This window comes from Oncorhynchus kisutch, unplaced genomic scaffold (genome assembly GCF_002021735.2).
Source record: "Oncorhynchus kisutch isolate 150728-3 unplaced genomic scaffold, Okis_V2 scaffold3465, whole genome shotgun sequence".
Classification (NCBI taxonomy): domain Eukaryota; kingdom Metazoa; phylum Chordata; class Actinopteri; order Salmoniformes; family Salmonidae; genus Oncorhynchus; species Oncorhynchus kisutch.
Genome location: NW_022265410.1, coordinates 451,995 through 475,010, shown reverse-complemented (window position 1 = coordinate 475,010; position 23,016 = coordinate 451,995). Strand labels below are relative to the sequence as shown.

The following is a 23,016-nucleotide window of genomic DNA, read 5'->3' as shown; positions in this document are numbered from 1 at the left end:
ACTCCTCTACATTAGGCGGCGGTAAAGCGCATCCAGGAGGAGTACTGTACGGAATGAAGCGTAAACAGCGAAGAAACCACCTCAACCAATCAGAGTCCTGGAATCAGAAACACTTCCTGTTTCTAGACAGTCCTTTGAAAAACAAACCAAAATTACATGCGTTTTAATGGCAATGACACGATAGCTAAATCATGTATGTACTACATTGTTCTAGGCAATTTGTCTCTCAGATACTTTCACATAATGTTCTTCGAGGGTATACTGGTGTCGTTAGAGATGCGTGTTTAATTTCAAAAGCGCGACGCAGCACAACATTTTTGTATCGACGTTATACATGTCTTGTCTCTCAACAATTGCATCCACATCTCTCTGCATTTTACAACGGTATTAGACGATATTACGCCGATTTACATAATGAAGAGAATGTTTTGAAGTCGGACAGCCCTGGCAAGCTTCTGGCACAACAAGATGAATATGAGATGCAGAGTGACTCAAGCCAAAGTAAGTAGAACTAAAAATCGACTCAGACAACTAGCTATCTAACGTTAGTAGTGTGAGTAACGTTACATGGTTACAGCCTTGTAACCCAATTAAATTACAAAGTCACACTATCTGATGTAGCTAAGCGCCATACCTGCCACTTCGTCTTAAAATTCGTTACGTATTTTTTCGAAAATACAGGCTTGTAGATGACACTTTTCTGTAGACCAATTATAAAGCTTCATATATGGTTAACTGTCGGAGTTTACTCACCTCCAAAACGTTCTACTATAAATACCGGCAAAAAATAAATGCATAAATGCATCTCCTTTTCCATTCCACAGAAATCAGTTATAGTCTATATTTAGCTGGAATCCTTCCAAAACATGTTTCACAGGATAGATTCTATGTAACATTTTAAACTAAACTTCCTTTACTTTGTTACTGATACAATACACCCAGGCTAGTGTATTACAAATGAACATACTGAAGGACTGTTTAGTGTGATGATCCTCCCTCTCCCCTTGCTGTAGGAAACCCACAGGAGGACTTTAACATCAGCGTGTTGGTGTCCCTGCTGCGCCAGGAGAATGCAGCAGACATCTGTGTCATCAAGGTGCCTGAGGACATCAAGTACACAGACTACTTCATCGTTGTCAGCGGATCCTCCTCAAGACACCTCCGTGCCATGGCCCTCTACGCCATTAAAGTGGTAATTCCTTTATTGGATCAATTGTAGGTTTGCAGAATTCCGGTAACATTCCCCAAATTTCCAGAAATCCTGGTAGGAAGAATCACAGAATCCGAAGGGATAAGCAGGAAACCTGGGAATTTCCGGACGAGTTACTGAAATTTTGCAACTGTATTTGGAACATGTGAATAATGGTGCTGCTGGTCAAAGCTGTGCAGAAAACGCCATGTACATTTGGCACCACTGTGTTGTAATACATGTTATATTTTGGCAGTACAAATATATGAAGAAAGATGGGGACCCACATGCCAACATTGAGGGAAAGGATGCAGAAGACTGGATGTGCATTGACTTTGGTATGTTTGATGATCTGCTCCTGGCTGTGGATTACAGTACATGACGATTAGAATAATTTACCGAAACAACACACAGATGGTCTCTAGAAATATTACACTGATATATTTTCTCAGGATATGTGTGTAACCGATGTGAAATGGCTAGCTAGTTAGCGGTGGTGCTCGCTAATAGCGTTTCAATCGGTGACGTCACTCGCTCTGAGGCCTTGAAGTAGTAGTTCCCCTTGCTCTGCAAGGGCCGTGACTTTTGTGGCGCAATGGGTAACGATGCTTCGTGGGTGACTGTTGTCTGAGCAGAGGGTCCCTGGTTCGAGCCCAGGTAGGGGTGAGGAGAGGGACGGAAGCTATACATGTGGGTAATAAGTTAAGGTTATGTGATAATGTCAATTTCTTACTTGCTAATCCCATTGCTGTCGTCTCTGTCTCCTCTCTCTGTCTCCTCTCTCTCTCCCCCTTCTCTCTCTCTCTCTGTCTCTCTCTACCTCCCTTCTCTCTCTCCCTCTCTCTCTCTCCTTTCCTCCCTGTAGGAAGGATGGTGGTCCACTTCATGCTACCAGAGACCAGAGAGGTGTATGAACTGGAGAAGCTGTGGACACTACGTTCTCTTGATGAACAGTTGAGCTCCATCCCTGTTGAGACGCTCCCAGAGGACTTCATATACGGAGCCGATGTCAATGTCACCAAGTGACTCAACAATTAAAGAACTGTTGAAACTGGAGTGTTATTTATTGAAAAGAAGAGACACTGAGTCTGCTTCCTAAATGGCACCCTATTCCCTTTTATAGTGCACTACTTTTGACCGGAGTCCTATGGGTCCTGGTCAAAAGTAGTGCACTATGTAGAGAAAAGCAGTGTACCATTTGGGGCTGATTCCAAATGTTTAAAACTGCCGTTACTGGTTGAATTCAGCCTGTAAATTGAAGTTGTCCTCTAAGTTTTGATCTTTTTTACCATTATAAACCAGTCTGCTATGTAGACTAGATGACACAAGAAGTGTCTTACAATCATGGTTGTTAGTGTTTGCACTGGAATGTAGCTTGGGGTTTAGGGTGTTTTTGTGTGTTTTGAGATGTATTGATGCGATGGGGAGGGGGATTCAGTGACAATGGTTGTTTGGGCATTTCATCAGAAGACTGAATTTTAATAAAGAATTAATTTCATAAAATCCTTTTCATAAGATATTGTATTGTTCATGATGATTCCTGGCTAGCCACACATTATTACATTCAGTAGATGGTAACAGTGACATCTGGTGCAGAGTTGGTATATAAACAACAGAACAATTGTTTGTTGGCTATAGTCAGTGTATAAAGCTAAACAAAATATGGTCTTGTGCAGCTCCTTGTAACTTAAGAATGATCAGTAATGGAAAAAGTACCCAATTTTCAAACTTGAGTAAGAGTAAAGATACCTTAAGAAAATATTACTCAAATAAAAGTTAGTCGCCCGGTAAAATACTACTTGAGTAAAAATATAAATAATGACATTTCTTATATAAAGTATTTTCTTGTTTTAATTTACGGAAAGCCAGGGGCTTGGTCCAACACTCAGACATTATTTACAAACAAAGGATGTTCTTAGTGAGTCCTCCAGATCAGAGGCAGTAGGGATGACCAGGGATGTTCTCTGTTTAGTGAGTCCGCCAGATCAGAGGCAGTAGGGATGACTCTGTTTAGTGAGTCCTCCAGATCAGAGGCAGTAGGGATGACCAGGGATGTTCTCTGTTTAGTGAGTCCTCCAGATCAGAGGCAGTAGGGATGACCAGGAATGTTCTCTGTTTAGTGAGTCCTCCAGATCAGAGGCAGTAGGGATGACCAGGGATGTTCTCTGTTTAGTGAGTCCGCCAGATCAGAGGCAGTAGGGATGACCAGGGATGTTCTCTGTTTAGTGAGTCCCCCAGATCAGAGGTAGTAGGGATGACCAGGGATGTTCTCTGTTTAGTGAGTCCGCCAGATCAGAGGCAGTAGGGATGACTCTGTTTAGTGAGTCCTCCAGATCAGAGGCAGTAGGGATGACCAGGGATGTTCTCTGTTTAGTGAGTCCTCCAGATCAGAGGCAGTAGGGATGACCAGGGATGTTCTCTGTTTAGTGAGTCCGCCAGATCAGAGGCAGTAGGGATGACCAGGGATGTTCTCTGTTTAGTGAGTCCTCCAGATCAGAGGCAGTAGGGATGACCAGGGATGTTCTCTGTTTAGTGAGTCCCCCAGATCAGAGGCAGTAGGGATGACCAGGGATGTTCTCTGTTTAGTGAGTCCTCCAGATCAGAGGCAGTAGGGATGACCAGGGATGTTCTCTGTTTAGTGAGTCCTCCAGATCAGAGGCAGTAGGGATGACCAGGAATGTTCTCTGTTTAGTGAGTCCCCCAGATCAGAGGCAGTAGGGATGACCAGGGATGTTCTCTGTTTAGTGAGTCCGCCAGATCAGAGGCAGTAGGGATGACCAGGGATGTTCTCTGTTTAGTGAGTCCGCCAGATCAGAGGCAGTAGGGATGACCAGGAATGTTCTCTTGATAAGTGTGATAATTAGACAATTTTCCTGTCCTGCTAAGCATTCAAAACGTAATGAGTACTTTTGGGTGTCATGGAAAATGTATGGAGTAAAAAGTACATTTTCTTTAGGAATGTAGGGTAGTAAAAGTTGTCAAAATTATCTTTAGTAAAGTAAAGATACCCCCCTAAAAAACAACTTAAGTAGTACTTTCAAGTATTTTTTACTTAAGTACCATGTTACTATCATGTTGAATAACAAACGTACCTTTATTTACACAGTATGATGTATTCAATATTCAACTATTATAAACTGGGTTGTTTGAGCCCTGAATCCAGATTGGCTGACAGCCGTGGTATATCAGACCCTATACCACGTGTATGACAAATCATGTATTTTTACTGCTCTAATTATGTTGGTAACCAGTTTATAATAGCAATAAGGCACCTCGGGAGTTTGTTGTATATGGCTACTATACCACGGCTACGGGCTGTATCAAGGCACTCCGCGTTGCGTCAGATTTAAGAACAGCCCTTGGCCGTGGTATATTGGCAATATACCACACCCCCTCGTGCCTTATCGCTTTAATATGTACTACACATTATTTACACCTGCTAAGAGACCCACTGTAGAGTATCACATAAAAAATGTGTCTTCGAGGGTCAGGTTTTTCCATGAACCGCTTGACCTCAGCATGAGGTCAAGTGTTTCTTTCGTTTACAGAAGACCCATATCAAGATCCAAACAGGTGAGATTATTAGGTTGACCTACTGTAATTAAAAATATATGTTTGTCTGTTTCCACGGTAACTTCATGGACAACATCTGTTTTTTAGAACAAATTATTTCTCCCAAAACTTGAATTTATAAATGGATACATTTCACGTTGGCCTAGCCAGGGAGCCGTAGCCATGCATTCTAGCTCATTATCATGTTGCGTTTTTTACATCACAGCCAATCAACCTATAAACATTGACCAATGAATGATGGACGGTGAGAATAGTGAGTATTCTTTTTGTCGTCTAAATATTTCTATAACTATCCACTTAATTATGAAAAATATCCTTTGCGTATTAATACTGGTTTCATTTAATTTTAGTGGAGCTTGTTGGTGTAACACACGTTTTGGACGCCATTACGTTTTGGGCGCAGGTAGCTAACTGCACGTAGCACATACCACTATTGGATTAATTAACGTTAGAACGTTGGTTGAACATTTCACCTGTTGATTGATCCGTTTGATTTACACAAGAACACCAAAGAAATGTAACCCAAACATGTACACAGTAAACTCCCATCTGTTTGTTTGTTATGTGTTGTAGAATGTCAAGGACGATCAAGCCATTGACAACATAAGAAAAGCCTTGGCAGACAAATGCCCAACAGCCCCAAGGGTACTTGGAAGTCCCAATCCTCAGAAGGTAAAGAAAGGTAGAACCTAGACTTAGAGTGATGGAGAAGAGAGAAACCATTATCATTGGATTCATACATTGCATCTATCTTGTGTTTGCATCTAGATTTATGGGGCAGTCTTCTCTGAGGACAGCTGTTGGTACAGGTGCAAGGTTCTGCAGCAGACTGATAATGTGAGTCAATGAGTGTCTGGATACTACCCACATGGCACCCTATTCCCTATAAAGTGCACTACTTTTGACCAGAACCCTATGGGGAATTTGGGACACGCTGACCATCTCGCTGTCTGGAAAAGCGTGAGGGTGCTTATCAATGTATCATTGTGGTTCATATCTTCATTCTGACACAAGCATGATCTGAGGCTGTGCTGATGAGATCCTGGTATGGAAGTTAAGTGGTTAGACAGGTAATAGATTTGGATTTGCAGCTGGTGTGTAAACCCCCCGGGCCATAAACTAAACAACAGCCTGCAGTGTTATCTCGGGATGATGTTGTGCTAACTGACATGAGGAGGCTGTGGGGATGACTGACGTGAGGAGGCTGTGGTGATTACTGACGTGAGGAGGCTGTGGTGATGACTGACGTGAGGAGGCTGTGGTGATGACTGACGTGAGGAGGCTGTGGTGATGACTGACGTGAGGAGGCTGTGGTGATGACTGACGTGAGGAGGCTGTGGTGATGACTGACGTGAGGAGGCTGTGGTGATGACTAGTGTGAGGAGGCTGGCTGTGGTGATGACTGGCGTGAGGAGGCTGTGGTGATGACTGACGTGAGGAGGCTGTGGTGATGACTGACGTGAGGAGGCTGTGGTGATGACTGACGTGAGGAGGCTGTGGTAATGACTAGTGTGAGGAGGCTGTGGTGATGACTAGTGTGAGGAGGCTGGCTGTGGTGATGACTAGTGTGAGGAGGCTGCCTGTGGTGATGACTGGTGTGAGGAGGCTGCCTGTGGTGATGACTGGCGTGAGGAGGCTGGCAGTGGTGATGACTGGTGTGAGGAGGCTGGCTGTGGTGATGACTGACCTGAGGAGGCTGTGGTGCTGACTGGCATGAGGAGGCTGGCTGTGGTGATGACTGACGTGAGGAGGCTGGCTGTGATGCTGACTGGCGTGAGGAGGCTGGCTGTGGTGCTGACTGATTATGTATCCAACTTGTCTTTAAAAGAAACATTGTTTCCAAATGGCACCCTATTCCCTATAGTGCACTACTTATCCCTATAGGCCCTGGTCAAAAGTAGTGCATTATATAGGGAATAGGATGTCATTTGGAATGCAGACTGACATTCCAATCTCCATCTTGTGTCCAGTTTCACGTGTCCTACATTGACTATGGGAACACAGAGTTTGTCAGTCGGTCAGCTCTGGTGGAGCTGCCAGGGGATCTACAGGCACCTTGTCTGGTCAAGAAGTACAAGTTCCAGGGCTTCAGTGTGTCCACTGACCAAGACTCAGCACATTTCCTGCAGGTACTCTGTTCCTCTCCATGTGCTGTCATTAATGTCTATGTGGAAATATGGCAGGTCCCCCACGCAAAATAGGATTGTTATCTTAATGGTTAGTGTTTAGTATTTGGTGTCATATATGTGTGAATGGGTTGAGACATTGTGATGTATTTTCAGTAGAGTCCTTCTGCTCACAAAATGTGCATTGTCTTGTTTTGCACTTTAGGGAAAGGCCTTCCTTCAGAATCTGATCTATGGGAAGAAGGTCCGCATCCAGAAGAAGTCTGTCTGCTTGGACGGGACCGTCCTGGTCCAGGCCTTTCAGGGAAACCTGGACATCGGTGAAGAGGTCCTCAAACAAACCTCTGTCTGTTATGTCCTGTAAGGAGTTTTTATGACTCAAGGCACATCTTGAAAACTGACAATAAAATGCTCTCTTAGGTTTTGAAGATGAAGTTTGCCAAGTTCACCCTCCCGGGGAGTAACCGTGAGGGCCCCATGTCTGTGCGGGCCCTGCAGGAGTCCCATTGCCCGTGGCCTCAGCGGGTGTTGGATTGGCCTGGCCCCCAGGGGGATGGGGACATACCTGGCTCTACAGTCTGCATGCCCAAACTACGGCCTGTTTTCCCCGACCAGAGTCCCCTTTCAATGAAGTAAGACACCTGTCTGTCTGTTCCGCTGGGATAATGAAGTAAGATACCTGTCTGTTCCACTGGGATAATGAAGTAAGACACCTGTCTGTCTGTTCCGCTGGGATAATGAAGTAAGATACCTGTCTGTCTGTTCCGCTGGGATAATGAAGTAAGACACCTGTCTGTCTGTTCCGCTGGGATAATGAAATAAGATACCTGTCTGTCTGTTCCACTGGGATAATGAAGTAAGACACCTGTCTGTCTGTTCCGCTGGGATAAGGAAGTAAGATACCTGTCTGTTCCGCTGGGATAATGAAGTAAGATACCTGTCTGTCTGTTCCGCTGGGATAATGAAGTAAGATACCTGTCTGTCTAGGACTGTGTTTTCTGTCTGTTCCTCTGGGATCCCAAGGACTGGAAATGTTTTGTTCCAGCCCAGCACTAGCACAGCTGATTCAACTAATGAAGAGCTTTGCAAGTAGTTGAATCAGGGTTGTTCGCAGTGGCCCATACTTTGACTTTTTCACTTGAAATTAATAATCTTGTGCTGTGAATGGTATTGGGGCGGCAGGGTAGCCTAGTGGTTAGAGCGTTGGACTAGTAAACGGAAGGTTGCAAGTTCAAATCCCCGAGCTGACAAGGTACAAATCTGTCGTTCTGCCCCTGAACAGGCAGTTAACCCACTGTTCCTAGGCCGTCATTGAAAATAAGATTTTGTTCTTAACTGACTTGCCTAGTAAAATAAAAAATGTTTTTTAAAAATTGGGAGATCGGGCTGCCTTCTGAGAATCCATAGACGAGCGAGTAACTCCCACTGCCTTCCGTTCTACTTGCTAACACGCAATCATTGGAAAATAAAATTAATCTTTGATTATCCTACCAACGGGACATTAAGAACTGTAATCTTATGTTTCACCGAGTCGTGGCTGAACGACGACACGGATAATATAGAGCTGGCGAGATTTTCCATGCACCGGCAGAACAGAAACGCTATGTCTGGTAAGACTAGGGGTGGGGGTGTGTGTCTTTGTCAATAACAGCTGGTGAGCGATGTCTAATATTAAAGGAGTCTCGAGGTATTGCTTGCCTGAGGTAGAGTATATGATATGCTGTAGACCACACTATCTACCAAGAGAGTTCTCATCTATATTATTCGTAGCCGTCTATTTACCACCACAGACCGATGCTGGCACCAAGACCGCACTCAACCAACTCTATAAGGCCATAAGCAAACAAGAAAATGCTCGCCCAGAAGTGGCGCTCCTAGTGGCCGGGGACTTTAATGCAGGCAAACTTAAATCAGTTTCACCACATTTTTACCAGCCTATCACATGTGCAATTAGAGGGAAAAAAACTAGACCACCTTTACTCCACACACAGAGATGCATACAAAGCTCTCCCCTGCCCTCCATTTGGCAAATCTGACCATAATTCTATCCTCCTGATTCCTGCTTACAAGCAAAAAACTAAATCAGGAAGTACAAGTGACTCGCTCAATACGGAAGTGGTCAGATGACATGGATGCTACTTGACAGGACTGTTTTGCTAGCAGACACTGGAATATGTTCTGGGATTCCTCCAATGGCATTGAGGAGTACACCACATCAGTCATTGGCTTCATCAATAAGTGCATCAATGACATCGTCCCCACGGTGACCGTACGTACATACCCCAACCAGAAGCCATGGATTACAGGCAACATCCGCATCGAGATAAAGGCTAGATCTGATGCTTTCAGGGAAGCGGGACACTAATCCGGACGCTTATAAGAAATCCCACTATGCCCTCAGACGAACCATCAAATGAGCAAAGCGTCAATACAGGATTAACATTGAATCCTACTACACTGGCTCTGACGCTCGTCGGATGTGGCAGGGCTTGAAAACTATTGCGGACTACAAAGGGAAACCCAGACGTGAGCTGCCCAGTGACGCGAGCCTACCAGATGAGCCTTTTATGTTTGCTTTGAGGCAAGCAACACTGAAGCATGCACGAGAGCACAAGCTGTTCTGGATGAGTGTGTGAAAACACTCTCTGTAGCCGATGTGAGCAAGACCTTTAAACAGGTCAACATTCACAAAGCCGCGGGCCAGATGGATTACCAGGACGTGTACTCAAAGTATGTGCGGACCAACTGGCACGAGTCTTCACTGACATCTTCAACCTCTCCCAGACTGAGTCTGTAATCCCTACATGTTTCAAGCAGACCATCATAGTCTCTGTGCCTAAGGAAGCGAAGGTAACCTGCCTAAATGATTACCGCCCTGTAGCCAACAGCATCCTCCCGGATACCCTAGACCAGGTATTCCCAAACTGGGGTACGTACGCGCAATGCCGTTGGGAGTACGACATATATAATACAATATTTTATTTGTATTCACATTTACAACAGTGAGGTTTTTTTCTCAACTGGAGTATTCTTCTTTCACTGCCCAAAAAATGTAATGAAACCATATAGTGTTCAGCAAAATAACACATTGTCAAATACAGGTAGCCTAGTCAAATAATTAACATCCATTCACATTAACCATTACTCTCTCGCGGGAATTCCACTCACAGTCCGTATTTAGCCAAACGTAGCTGCTGCTCATTCTGTTTGTGTGAAAATTGATTAATGTTTTTTTTTTAAGTAAGGCCCATGTCCATAGACGCATACCAGCTCTACTGGTAGTACTGCTACTACCAGCAGTACTACACCTGCACCTGTTGACGACAAGTTGTTCCACGAGCACATCCAATGCTAGCATCAATAATTCTACATTTGTTGTTAGCCCAGCTAGCATCAGTAATTCTACATTTGTTGTTAGCCCAGCTAGCATCAGTAATTCTACAATTGTTGTTAGCCCAGCTAGCATGGACACTGACAGTTTTGAATCTGATGCAGCTGAAGAGCTACTACCCCCTTACCCGGGAAAGCACCGAACAACAGACAGGGACGTTGGACCATTGAAGAGGCGCAAATATGATGAGAACTACATTGATTTGGGGTTCACTCATATTGTGAGTAGTGCCTTTCCTCAACCACAGTGTGTGTATATGTGCAAAGTACTATCTCACAACTCAATGAAACCTTCACTCTTGTGCAGACATTTAGAAACAAAACATACCAATTTGAAAAATAAGCCATAGGAATTTTTTGGAGCGAGAATTAAGACGACGTTTGAGTAATGAGACATGTATAAAAGCAACAGATACCATTAATAAGAAGGGGCTAGAAGAGTCTTATATGGTGAGCTACCGAGTGGCTAGGACAGGCAAGCCTCATACTATAGTGGAAGTATTTAATTATTCCTGCTGCCGAGGATATGGCTGGGACAATGCTGGGGGAAAAGGTAAAAAAAAACTATACAGACAATGTCTCCATCAAACAACGCCGTTTCATGACTCATCAGTGACATGGCAGGAGATGTTTTGAAACAATTACTGCTTCACATACAAGCCAGTGAATTCTGTGCATTACAGCTGGATGAGTCAACAGACGTGGCGGGCCTGGCACAGCTCCTGGTATATGTCTGTTACAGCTGGATGAGTCAACAGACGCGGCAGAGCTCCTGGTATATGTCTGTTACAGCTGGATGAATCAACAGACGTGGTGGGCCTGGCACAGCTCCTGGTATATGTCTGTTACAGCTGGATGAGTCAACAGACGTGGTCGGCCTGGTGCAGCTCCTGGTATTTTTAATTTTTAATTTTACCTTTATTTAACCAGGCAAGTCAGTTAAGAACACATTCTTATTTTCAATGACGGCCTGGGAACAGTGGGTTAACTGCCTGTTCAGGGGAAGAACGACAGATACAGTGCCTTGCGAAAGTATTCGGCCCCCTTGAACTTTGCGACCTTTTGCCACATTTCAGGCTTCAAGCATAAAGATATAAAACTGTATTTTTTTGTGAAGAATCAACAACAAGTGGGACACAATCATGAAGTGGAACGACATTTATTGGATATTTCAAACTTTTTTAACAAATCAAAAACTGAAATTGGGCGTGCAAAATTATTAAATGGATACAAAATATAGATTTAAAAAAAATAATAATATTTAGAGACGAGCTTAAAGTTTTCTTTACTGACCATAATTTTCACTTGTCTGACCGTTTGAATGATGACGAGGTTCTCACACGACTGGCCAATCTGGGTGATCACCTGAATGATCAGCTCAGAGACCTGGCAATGTGGTGCCAGGACAACAATCTCTCCCTCAGTGTGAGCAAGACAAAGGAGCTGATCGTGGACTACGGGGAAAGGCATTAACATCAACGGGGCTGTAGTGGAGCGGGTCGAGAGTTTCAAGGTCCTTGGTGTCCACATCACAAAAGAACAATTATGGTCCAAACACACCAAGACAGTTGTGAAGAGGGCATGACAACACCTTTTTCCCCTCAGGAGACTGAAAAGATTTGGCATGGGTCCCCAGATCCTCAAAAAGTTCTACAGCTGCACCATCGAGAGCATCCTGACCGGTTGCATCACCGCCTGGTATGGCAAATGCTCGGCATCTGACCATAAGGCGCTACAGAAGGTAGTGTGTAGGGCCCAGTACATCACTGGGGGCAAGCGTCCTGCCATCCAGGACCTCTATACCAGGCGATATCAGAGGAAAGCACATACAATTGTCAGAGACTCCAGTCACCCAAGTCATACTGTTTTCTCTTCTACCGCACGTCAAGCGGTACCGGAGCACCAAGTCGGGGACCAAAAGGCTCCTTAACAGATTCTACCCCCAAGCATAAGACTGCTGAACAATGAGTCAAATGGCCACCAGGCTATTTACATTGGTCCCTTTGTTTTTACACTGCTGCTACTCTCTGTTTATTATCTATACATAGTCACTTTACCCCTACCTACATGTACACTGCTGCTACTCTCTGTTTATTATCTATCACTTTACCCCTACCTACATGTCCACTGCTGCTACTCTCTGTTTATTATCTATCACTTTACCCCTACCTACATGTACTCTCTGTTTATTATCTATACATAGTCACTTTACCCCTACCTACATGTACACTGCTGCTACTCTCTGTTTATTATCTATCACTTTACCCCTACCTACATGTACTCTCTGTTTATTATCTATACATAGTCACTTTACCCCTACCTACATGTACACTGCTGCTACTCTCTGTTTATTATCTATCACTTTACCCCTACCTACATGTCCACTGCTGCTACTCTCTGTTTATTATCTATCACTTTACCCCTACCTACATGTACACTGCTGCTACTCTCTGTTTATTATCTATCACTTCACCCCTACCTACATGTACTCTCTGTTTATTATCTATACATAGTCACTTTACCCCTACCTACATGTACACTGCTGCTACTCTCTGTTTATTATCTATCACTTTACCCCTACCTACATGTCCACTGCTGCTACTCTCTGTTTATTATCTATCACTTTACCCCTACCTACATGTACACTGCTGCTACTCTCTGTTTATTATCTATCACTTCACCCCTACCTACATGTACTCTCTGTTTATTATCTATACATAGTCACTTTACCCCTACCTACATGTACTCTCTGTTTATTATCTATACATAGTCACTTTACCCCTACCTACATGTACTCTCTGTTTATTATCTATACATAGTCACTTTACCCCTACCTACATGTACACTGCTGCTACTCTCTGTTTATTATCTATACATAGTCACTTTACCCCTACCTACATGTACACTGCTGCTACTCTCTGTTTATTATCTATACATAGTCACTTTACCCCTACCTACATGTACACTGCTGCTACTCTCTGTTTATTATCTATGCATAGTCACTTTACCCCTACCTACATGTACACTGCTGCTACTCTCTGTTTATTATCTATACATAGTCACTTTACCCCTACCTACATGTACACTGCTGCTACTCTCTGTTTATTATCTATGCATAGTCACTTTACCCCTACCTACATGTACACTGCTGCTACTCTCTGTTTATTATCTATACATAGTCACTTTACCCCTACCTACATGTACACTGCTGCTACTCTCTGTTTATTATCTATACATAGTCACTTTACCCCTACCTACATGTACACTGCTGCTACTCTCTGTTTATTATCTATGCATAGTCACTTTACCCCTACCTACATGTACACTGCTGCTACTCTCTGTTTATTATCTATGCATAGTCACTTCACCCCTACCTACATGTACACTGCTGCTACTCTCTGTTTATTATCTATGCATAGTCACTTCACCCCTACCTACATGTACACTGCTGCTACTCTCTGTTTATTATCTATGCATAGTCACTTTACCCCTACCTACATGTACACTGCTGCTACTCTCTGTTTATTATCTATGCATAGTCACTTTACCCCTACCTACATGTACACTGCTGCTACTCTCTGTTTATTATCTATGCATAGTCACTTTACCCCTACCTACATGTACACTGCTGCTACTCTCTGTTTATTATCTATACATAGTCACTTTACCCCTACCTACATGTACACTGCTGCTACTCTCTGTTTATTATCTATGCATAGTCACGTTACCCCTACCTACATGTACACTGCTGCTACTCTCTGTTTATTATCTATGCATAGTCACTTCACCCCTACCTACATGTACTCTCTGTTTATTATCTATACATAGTCACTTCACCCCTACCTACATGTACTCTCTGTTTATTATCTATGCATAGTCACTTCACCCCTACCTACATGTACTCTCTGTTTATTATCTATACATAGTCACTTCACCCCTACCTACATGTACTCTCTGTTTATTATCTATACATAGTCACTTCACCCCTACCTACATGTACTCTCTGTTTATTATCTATACATAGTCACTTTACCCCTACCTACATGTACACTGCTGCTACTCTCTGTTTATTATCTATGCATAGTCACTTCACCCCTACCTACATGTACACTGCTGCTACTCTCTGTTTATTATCTATGCATAGTCACTTTACCCCTACCTACATGTACACTGCTGCTACTCTCTGTTTATTATCTATGCATAGTCACTTTACCCCTACCTACATGTACACTGCTGCTACTCTCTGTTTATTATCTATGCATAGTCACTTTACCCCTACCTACATGTACACTGCTGCTACTCTCTGTTTATTATCTATGCATAGTCACTTTACCCCTACCTACATGTACACTGCTGCTACTCTCTGTTTATTATCTATACATAGTCACTTTACCCCTACCTACATGTACACTGCTGCTACTCTCTGTTTATTATCTATGCATAGTCACGTTACCCCTACCTACATGTACACTGCTGCTACTCTCTGTTTATTATCTATGCATAGTCACTTCACCCCTACCTACATGTACTCTCTGTTTATTATCTATACATAGTCACTTCACCCCTACCTACATGTACTCTCTGTTTATTATCTATGCATAGTCACTTCACCCCTACCTACATGTACTCTCTGTTTATTATCTATACATAGTCACTTCACCCCTACCTACATGTACTCTCTGTTTATTATCTATACATAGTCACTTCACCCCTACCTACATGTACTCTCTGTTTATTATCTATACATAGTCACTTTACCCCTACCTACATGTACACTGCTGCTACTCTCTGTTTATTATCTATACATAGTCACTTTACCCCTACCTACATGTACACTGCTGCTACTCTCTGTTTATTATCTATACATAGTCACTTTACCCCTACCTACATGTACACTGCTGCTACTCTCTGTTTATTATCTATACATAGTCACTTTACCCCTACCTACATGTACACTGCTGCTACTCTCTGTTTATTATCTATACATAGTCACTTCACCCCTACCTACATGTACACTGCTGCTACTCTCTGTTTATTATCTATACATAGTCACTTTACCCCTACCTACATGTACTCTCTGTTTATTATCTATACATAGTCACTTTACCCCTACCTACATGTACACTGCTGCTACTCTCTGTTTATTATCTATGCATAGTCACTTTACCCCTACCTATATGTACACTGCTGCTACTCTCTGTTTATTATCTATGCATAGTCACTTTACCCCTACCTACATGTACACTGCTGCTACTCTCTGTTTATTATCTATGCATAGTCACTTTACCCCTACCTACATGTACACTGCTGCTACTCTCTGTTTATTATCTATGCATAGTCACTTTACCCCTACCTACATGTACACTGCTGCTACTCTCTGTTTATTATCTATGCATAGTCACTTCACCCCTACCTACATGTACACTGCTGCTACTCGCTGTTTATTATCTATACATAGTCACTTCACCCCTACCTACATGTACACTGCTGCTACTCTCTGTTTATTATCTATGCATAGTCACTTTACCCCTACCTACATGTACACTGCTGCTACTCTCTGTTTATTATCTATACATAGTCACTTTACCCCTACCTACATGTCCACTGCTGCTACTCTCTGTTTATTATCTATGCATAGTCACTTCACCCCTACCTACATGTCCACTGCTGCTACTCTCTGTTTATTATCTATGCATAGTCACTTTACCCCTACCTACATGTACTCTCTGTTTATTATCTATGCATAGTCACTTCACCCCTACCTACATGTACTCTCTGTTTATTATCTATGCATAGTCACTTCACCCCTACCTACATGTACAAATGAACCTCAAATAACCTGAACCCCTGCACACTAACTCGGTACCGGTACCCCCTGCATATAGCCTGAACCCCTGCACACTAACTCGGTACCGGTACCCCATGCATATAGCCTGAACCCCTGCACACTGACTCGGTACCGGTACTCCATGCATATAGCCTGAACCCCTGCACACTGACTCAGTACCGGTACTCCATGCATATAGCCTGAACCCCTGCACACTGACTCAGTACCGGTACTCCATGCATATAGCCTGAACCCCTGCACACTAACTCGGTACCGGTACCCCATGCATATAGCCTGAACCCCTGCACACTAACTCGGTACCGGTACCCCATGCATATAGCCTGAACCCCTGCACACTGACTCGGTACCGGTACTCCATGCATATAGCCTGAACCCCTGCACACTGACTCGGTACCGGTACTCCATGCATATAGCCTGAACCCCTGCACACTGACTCAGTACCGGTACTCCATGCATATAGCCTGAACCCCTGCACACTAACTCGGTACCGGTACCCCCTGCATATAGCCTGAACCCCTGCACACTAACTCGGTACCGGTACTCCATGCATATAGCCTGAACCCCTGCACACTAACTCGGTACCGGTACTCCATGCATATAGCCTGAACCCCTGCACACTAACTCGGTACCGGTACTCCATGCATATAGCCTGAACCCCTGCACACTAACTCGGTACCGGTACCCCATGCATATAGCCTGAACCCCTGCACACTAACTCGGTACCGGTACCCCATGCATATAGCCTGAACCCCTGCACACTAACTCGGTACCGGTACCCCATGCATATAGCCTGAACCCCTGCACACTAACTCGGTACCGGTACCCCCTGCATATAGCCTGAACCCCTGCACACTAACTCGGTACCGGTACCCCATGCATATAGCCTGAACCCCTGCACACTAACTCGGTACCGGTACCCCATGCATATAGCCTGAACCCCTGCACACTAACTCGGTACCGGTACCCCATGCATATAGCCTGAACCCCTGCACACTAACTCGGTACCGGTACCCCATGCATATAGCCTGAACCCCTGCACACTAACTCGGTACCGGTACCCCATGCATATAGCCTGAACCCCTGCACACTAACTCGGTACCGGTACTCCATGCATATAGCCTGAACCCCTGCACACTAACTCGGTACCGGTACCCCATGCATATCGCCTGAACCCCTGCACACTAACTCGGTACCGGTACCCCCTGCATACAGCCTGAACCCCTGCACACTAACTCGGTACCGGTACCCCATGCATACAGCCTGAACCCCTGCACACTAACTCGGTACCGGTACTCCATGCATACAGCCTGAACCCCTGCACACTAACTCGGTACCGGTACCCCATGCATATAGCCTGAACCCCTGCACACTAACTCGGTACCGGTACCCCATGCATATAGCCTGAACCCCTGCACACTAACTCGGTACCGGTACCCCATGCATACAGCCTGAACCCCTGCACACTAACTCGGTACCGGTACTCCATGCATATAGCCTGAACCCCTGCACACTAACTCTGTACCGGTACTCCATGCATATAGCCTGAACCCCTGCACACTAACTCGGTACCGGTACTCCATGCATATAGCCTGAACCCCTGCACACTAACTCGGTACCGGTACTCCATGCATATAGCCTGAACCCCTGCACACTAACTCGGTACCGGTACTCCATGCATATAGCCTGAACCCCTGCACACTAACTCGGTACCGGTACCCCATGCATATAGCCTGAACCCCTGCACACTAACTCGGTACCGGTACTCCATGCATATAGCCTGAACCCCTGCACACTAACTCGGTACCGGTACCCCATGCATATAGCCTGAACCCCTGCACACTAACTCGGTACCGGTACCCCATGCATATAGCCTGAACCCCTGCACACTAACTTGGTACCGGTACCCCCTGCATACAGCCTGAACCCCTGCACACTAACTCGGTACCGGTACTCCATGCATATAACCTGAACCCCTGCACACTAACTCGGTACCGGTACCCCATGCATATAGCCTGAACCCCTGCACACTAACTCGGTACCGGTACTCCATGCATATAGCCTGAACCCCTGCACACTAACTTGGTACCGGTACTCCATGCATATAGCCTGAACCCCTGCACACTAACTCGGTACCGGTACTCCATGCATATAGCCTGAACCCCTGCACACTAACTCGGTACCGGTACCCCATGCATATAGCCTGAACCCCTGCACACTAACTCGGTACCGGTACCCCCTGCATACAGCCTGAACCCCTGCACACTAACTCGGTACCGGTACCCCATGCATATAGCCTGAACCCCTGCACACTAACTCGGTACCGGTACCCCATGCATATAGCCTGAACCCCTGCACACTAACTCGGTACCGGTACCCCATGCATATAGCCTGAACCCCTGCACACTAACTCGGTACCGGTACCCCATGCATATAGCCTGAACCCCTGCACACTAACTCGGTACCGGTACCCCATGCATATAGCCTGAACCCCTGCACACTAACTCGGTACCGGTACCCCATGCATATAGCCTGAACCCCTGCACACTAACTCGGTACCGGTACCCCATGCATATAGCCTGAACCCCTGCACACTAACTCGGTACCGGTACCCCATGCATATAGCCTGAACCCCTGCACACTAACTCGGTACCGGTACCCCCTGCATATAGCCTGAACCCCTGCACACTAACTCGGTACCGGTACCCCATGCATATAGCCTGAACCCCTGCACACTAACTCGGTACCGGTACCCCATGCATATAGCCTGAACCCCTGCACACTAACTCGGTACCGGTACCCCCTGCATATAGCCTGAACCCCTGCACACTAACTCGGTACCGGTACCCCATGCATATAGCCTGAACCCCTGCACACTAACTCGGTACCGGTACCCCATGCATATAGCCTGAACCCCTGCACACTAACTCGGTACCGGTACCCCATGCATATAACCTGAACCCCTGCACACTAACTCGGTACCGGTACTCCATGCATATAACCTGAACCCCTGCACACTAACTCGGTACCGGTACTCCATGCATATAGCCTGAACCCCTGCACACTAACTCGGTACCGGTACCCCATGCATATAGCCTGAACCCCTGCACACTAACTCGGTACCGGTACCCCATGCATATAGCCTGAACCCCTGCACACTAACTCGGTACCGGTACCCCATGCATATAGCCTGAACCCCTGCACACTAACTCGGTACCGGTACCCCATGCATATAGCCTGAACCCCTGCACACTAACTCGGTACCGGTACCCCATGCATATAGCCTGAACCCCTGCACACTAACTTGGTACCGGTACTCCATGCATATAACCTGAACCCCTGCACACTAACTCGGTACCGGTACCCCATGCATATAGCCTGAACCCCTGCACACTAACTTGGTACCGGTACTCCATGCATATAACCTGAACCCCTGCACACTAACTCGGTACCGGTACTCCATGCATACAGCCTGAACCCCTGCACACTAACTCGGTACCGGTACTCCATGCATATAGCCTGAACCCCTGCACACTAACTCGGTACCGGTACTCCATGCATACAGCCTGAACCCCTGCACACTAACTCGGTACCGGTACCCCATGCATATAGCCTGAACCCCTGCACACTAACTCGGTACCGGTACCCCATGCATATAACCTGAACCCCTGCACACTAACTCGGTACCGGTACCCCATGCATATAACCTGAACCCCTGCACACTAACTCGGTACCGGTACTCCATGCATATAGCCTGAACCCCTGCACACTAACTCGGTACCGGTACCCCGTGCATATAGCCTGAACCCCTGCACACTAACTCGGTACCGGTACTCCATGCATATAGCCTGAACCCCTGCACACTAACTCGGTACCGGTACTCCATGCATATAGCCTGAACCCCTGCACACTAACTCGGTACCGGTACCCCATGCATATAGCCTGAACCCCTGCACACTAACTCGGTACCGGTACCCCATGCATATAGCCTGAACCCCTGCACACTAACTCGGTACCGGTACCCCATGCATATAGCCTGAACCCCTGCACACTAACTCGGTACCGGTACCCCATGCATATAGCCTGAACCCCTGCACACTAACTCGGTACCGGTACCCCATGCATATAGCCTGAACCCCTGCACACTAACTCGGTACCGGTACTCCATGCATATAGCCTGAACCCCTGCACACTAACTCGGTACCGGTACTCCATGCATATAGCCTGAACCCCTGCACACTAACTCGGTACCGGTACTCCATGCATATAGCCTGAACCCCTGCACACTAACTCGGTACCGGTACTCCATGCATATAGCCTGAACCCCTGCACACTAACTCGGTACCGGTACTCCATGCATATCGCCTGAACCCCTGCACACTAACTCGGTACCGTTACTCCATGCATATAGCCTGAACCCCTGCACACTAACTCGGTACCGTTACTCCATGCATATAGCCTGAACCCCTGCACACTAACTCGATACCGGTACTCCATGCATATAGCCTGAACCCCTGCACACTAACTCGGTACCGGTACTCCATGCATATAGCCTGAACCCCTGCACACTAACTCGGTACCGGTACTCCATGCATACAGCCTGAACCCCTGCACACTAACTCGGTACCGGTACTCCATGCATATAGCCTGAACCCCTGCACACTAACTCGGTACCGGTACTCCATGCATATAGCCTGAACCCCTGCACACTAACTCGGTACCGGTACTCCATGCATATAGCCTGAACCCCTGCACACTAACTCGGTACCGGTACTCCATGCATATAGCCTGAACCCCTGCACACTAACTCGGTACCGGTACTCCATGCATATAGCCTGAACCCCTGCACACTAACTCGGTACCGGTACTCCATGCATATAGCCTGAACCCCTGCACACTAACTCGGTACCGGTACCCCATGCATATAACCTGAACCCCTGCACACTAACTCGGTACCGGTACTCCATGCATATAGCCTGAACCCCTGCACACTAACTCGGTACCGGTACTCCATGCATATAGCCTGAACCCCTGCACACTAACTCGGTACCGGTACCCCATGCATATAGCCTGAACCCCTGCACACTAACTCGGTACCGGTACCCCATGCATATAACCTGAACCCCTGCACACTGACTCGGTACCGGTACCCCATGCATATAACCTGAACCCCTGCACACTAACTCGGTACCGGTACTCCATGCATATAGCCTGAACCCCTGCACACTAACTCGGTACCGGTACCCCATGCATATAGCCTGAACCCCTGCACACTAACTCGGTACCGGTACCCCATGCATATAGCCTGAACCCCTGCACACTAACTCGGTACCGGTACTCCATGCATATAGCCTGAACCCCTGCACACTAACTCGGTACCGGTACCCCATGCATATAACCTGAACCCCTGCACACTAACTCGGTACCGGTACCCCATGCATATAACCTGAACCCCTGCACACTAACTCGGTACCGGTACTCCATGCATATAGCCTGAACCCCTGCACACTAACTCGGTACCGGTACTCCATGCATATCGCCTCGTTATTGTGTTACTTTTTATTATATTTCTATTTTTACTTTAGTTTATTTGGTAAATATTTTCTTAACTCTTCTTGAACTGCACTGTTGGTTAAAGGCTTGTAAGTAAGCATTTCACAGTAAGGTCAACCCTTGTTATATTCAGCACATGTGACAAATAATGTTTGACTTGTTTGGTGGCTGGAAGTAGCTTTGGGGATTTAACATGATAAGCTGCTGGAGTGGAGATTGACTCTTCTGTTTAGGCTGTTAATAGTTTAAACTGTTAATGTAGCTATGAGCCAGCCAGTACAATAGAATCAACGTGTGTGTGTGAGAGAGCCAGCCAATACAATAGAATCAACGTGTGTGTGTGTATGTGTGTGAGAGCCAGCCTATAAAATATAATCAATGTGTGTGTGTGAGAGCCAGCCTATAAAATATAATCAATGTATGTGTGTGTGAGAGCCAGCCAATACAATAGAATCAACATGGTGTGTGTGTGAGAGCCAGCCGATACAATATAATCAACGTGTGTGTGTGTGTGTGTGTGAGAGCCAGCCTATACAATAGAATCAACATGGTGTGTGTGTGAGAGCCAGCCGATACAATATAATCAACGTGTGTGCGTGTGAGAGCCAGCCAATACAATAGAATCAACATGGTGTGTGTGTGAGAGCCAGCCGATACAATATAATCAACGCGTGTGTGAGAGCCAGCCAATACAATAGAATCAACATGGTGTGTGAGACTGAGTGTGTGTGAGAGCCAGCCAATACAGTAGATTCAACATGGTGTGTGAGACTGAGTGTGTGTGAGAGCCAGCCAATACAGTAGATTCAACATGGTGTGTGAGACTGAGTGTGTGTGAGAGCCAGCCAATACAGTAGAATCAACATGGTGTGTGAGACTGAGTGTGTGTGAGGAGAACCATGAATACCGTAACATAGCCACCTTGTTACTTTTGCAGCATGTTTATATAAAGACTGTTTAGAGATCTAGGGGGTTGCAACAAGCTCAGGATGATCAGTGATTGGGGTGGTTTGTAGTAGAGATTACTAACTGGGTGGTTTGTAGTGGTGATTACTAACTGGGTGGTTTGTAGTGGAGATTACTAACTGGGTGGTTTGTAGTGGTGATTACTAACTGGGTGGTTTGTAGTGGTGATTACTAACTGGGTGGTTTGTAGTGGGCGATTACTAACTGGGTGGTTTGCAGTAGTGATTACTAACTGGGTGGTTTGCAGTAGTGATTACTAACTGGGTGGTTTGCAGTAGTGATTACTAACTGGGTGGTTTGTAGTGGGCGATTACTAACTGGGTGGTTTGCAGTAGTGATTACTAACTGGGTGGTTTGTAGTGGTGATTACTAAC

The 23,016-nt window shown here is 45.7% G+C and overlaps 2 protein-coding genes across 4 annotated transcripts in view; both read left to right on the top strand.

The window, feature by feature from the left end:
- The first annotated feature begins 96 nt into the window (after nucleotides 1-96).
- On the top strand, nucleotides 97-2,692 carry LOC109884496 (mitochondrial assembly of ribosomal large subunit protein 1). The gene is made up of 4 exons (XM_031820524.1): nucleotides 97-501; nucleotides 1,014-1,192; nucleotides 1,446-1,527; nucleotides 2,055-2,692. Exons 1-4 carry the CDS (start codon nucleotides 192-194, stop codon nucleotides 2,213-2,215), a joined length of 732 nt encoding a protein of 243 aa, XP_031676384.1. The 5' UTR covers nucleotides 97-191; the 3' UTR covers nucleotides 2,216-2,692.
- Nucleotides 2,693-4,653: 1,961 nt separating this feature from the next.
- LOC109884493 (serine/threonine-protein kinase 31) overlaps nucleotides 4,654-23,016 on the top strand; it is a 34,543-nt gene continuing 16,180 nt past the window's right edge. For 2 of the 3 annotated variants that reach the window (XM_031820539.1, XM_031820537.1), the window contains exons 1-7: nucleotides 4,888-5,015; nucleotides 5,113-5,165; nucleotides 5,336-5,434; nucleotides 5,531-5,599; nucleotides 6,733-6,891; nucleotides 7,094-7,216; nucleotides 7,309-7,520. In XM_031820539.1, the coding sequence (XP_031676399.1) occupies nucleotides 4,997-5,015; nucleotides 5,113-5,165; nucleotides 5,336-5,434; nucleotides 5,531-5,599; nucleotides 6,733-6,891; nucleotides 7,094-7,216; nucleotides 7,309-7,520 (734 nt within the window). In that variant the 5' untranslated portion in view covers nucleotides 4,888-4,996. Of the gene's footprint in view, nucleotides 4,763-4,887; nucleotides 5,016-5,112; nucleotides 5,166-5,335; nucleotides 5,435-5,530; nucleotides 5,600-6,732; nucleotides 6,892-7,093; nucleotides 7,217-7,308; nucleotides 7,521-23,016 lie in introns of those variants that run through there. The other variant, XM_031820538.1, reaches the window with a different exon arrangement.

What these genes read in the sequence shown, in the direction of transcription:
- LOC109884496 (XM_031820524.1), top strand. Translation starts at nt 192, where the DNA reads ATGTATGTACTACATTGTTCTAGGCAATTTGTCTCTCAGATACTTTCA. An exon ending in CCCTCTACGCCATTAAAGTG is followed by an intron (nt 1,193 to 1,445) that starts GTAATTCCTTTA and finishes ATATTTTGGCAG; the next exon opens with TACAAATATATGAAGAAAGA. An exon ending in CTGGATGTGCATTGACTTTG is followed by an intron (nt 1,528 to 2,054) that starts GTATGTTTGATG and finishes TCCTCCCTGTAG; the next exon opens with GAAGGATGGTGGTCCACTTC.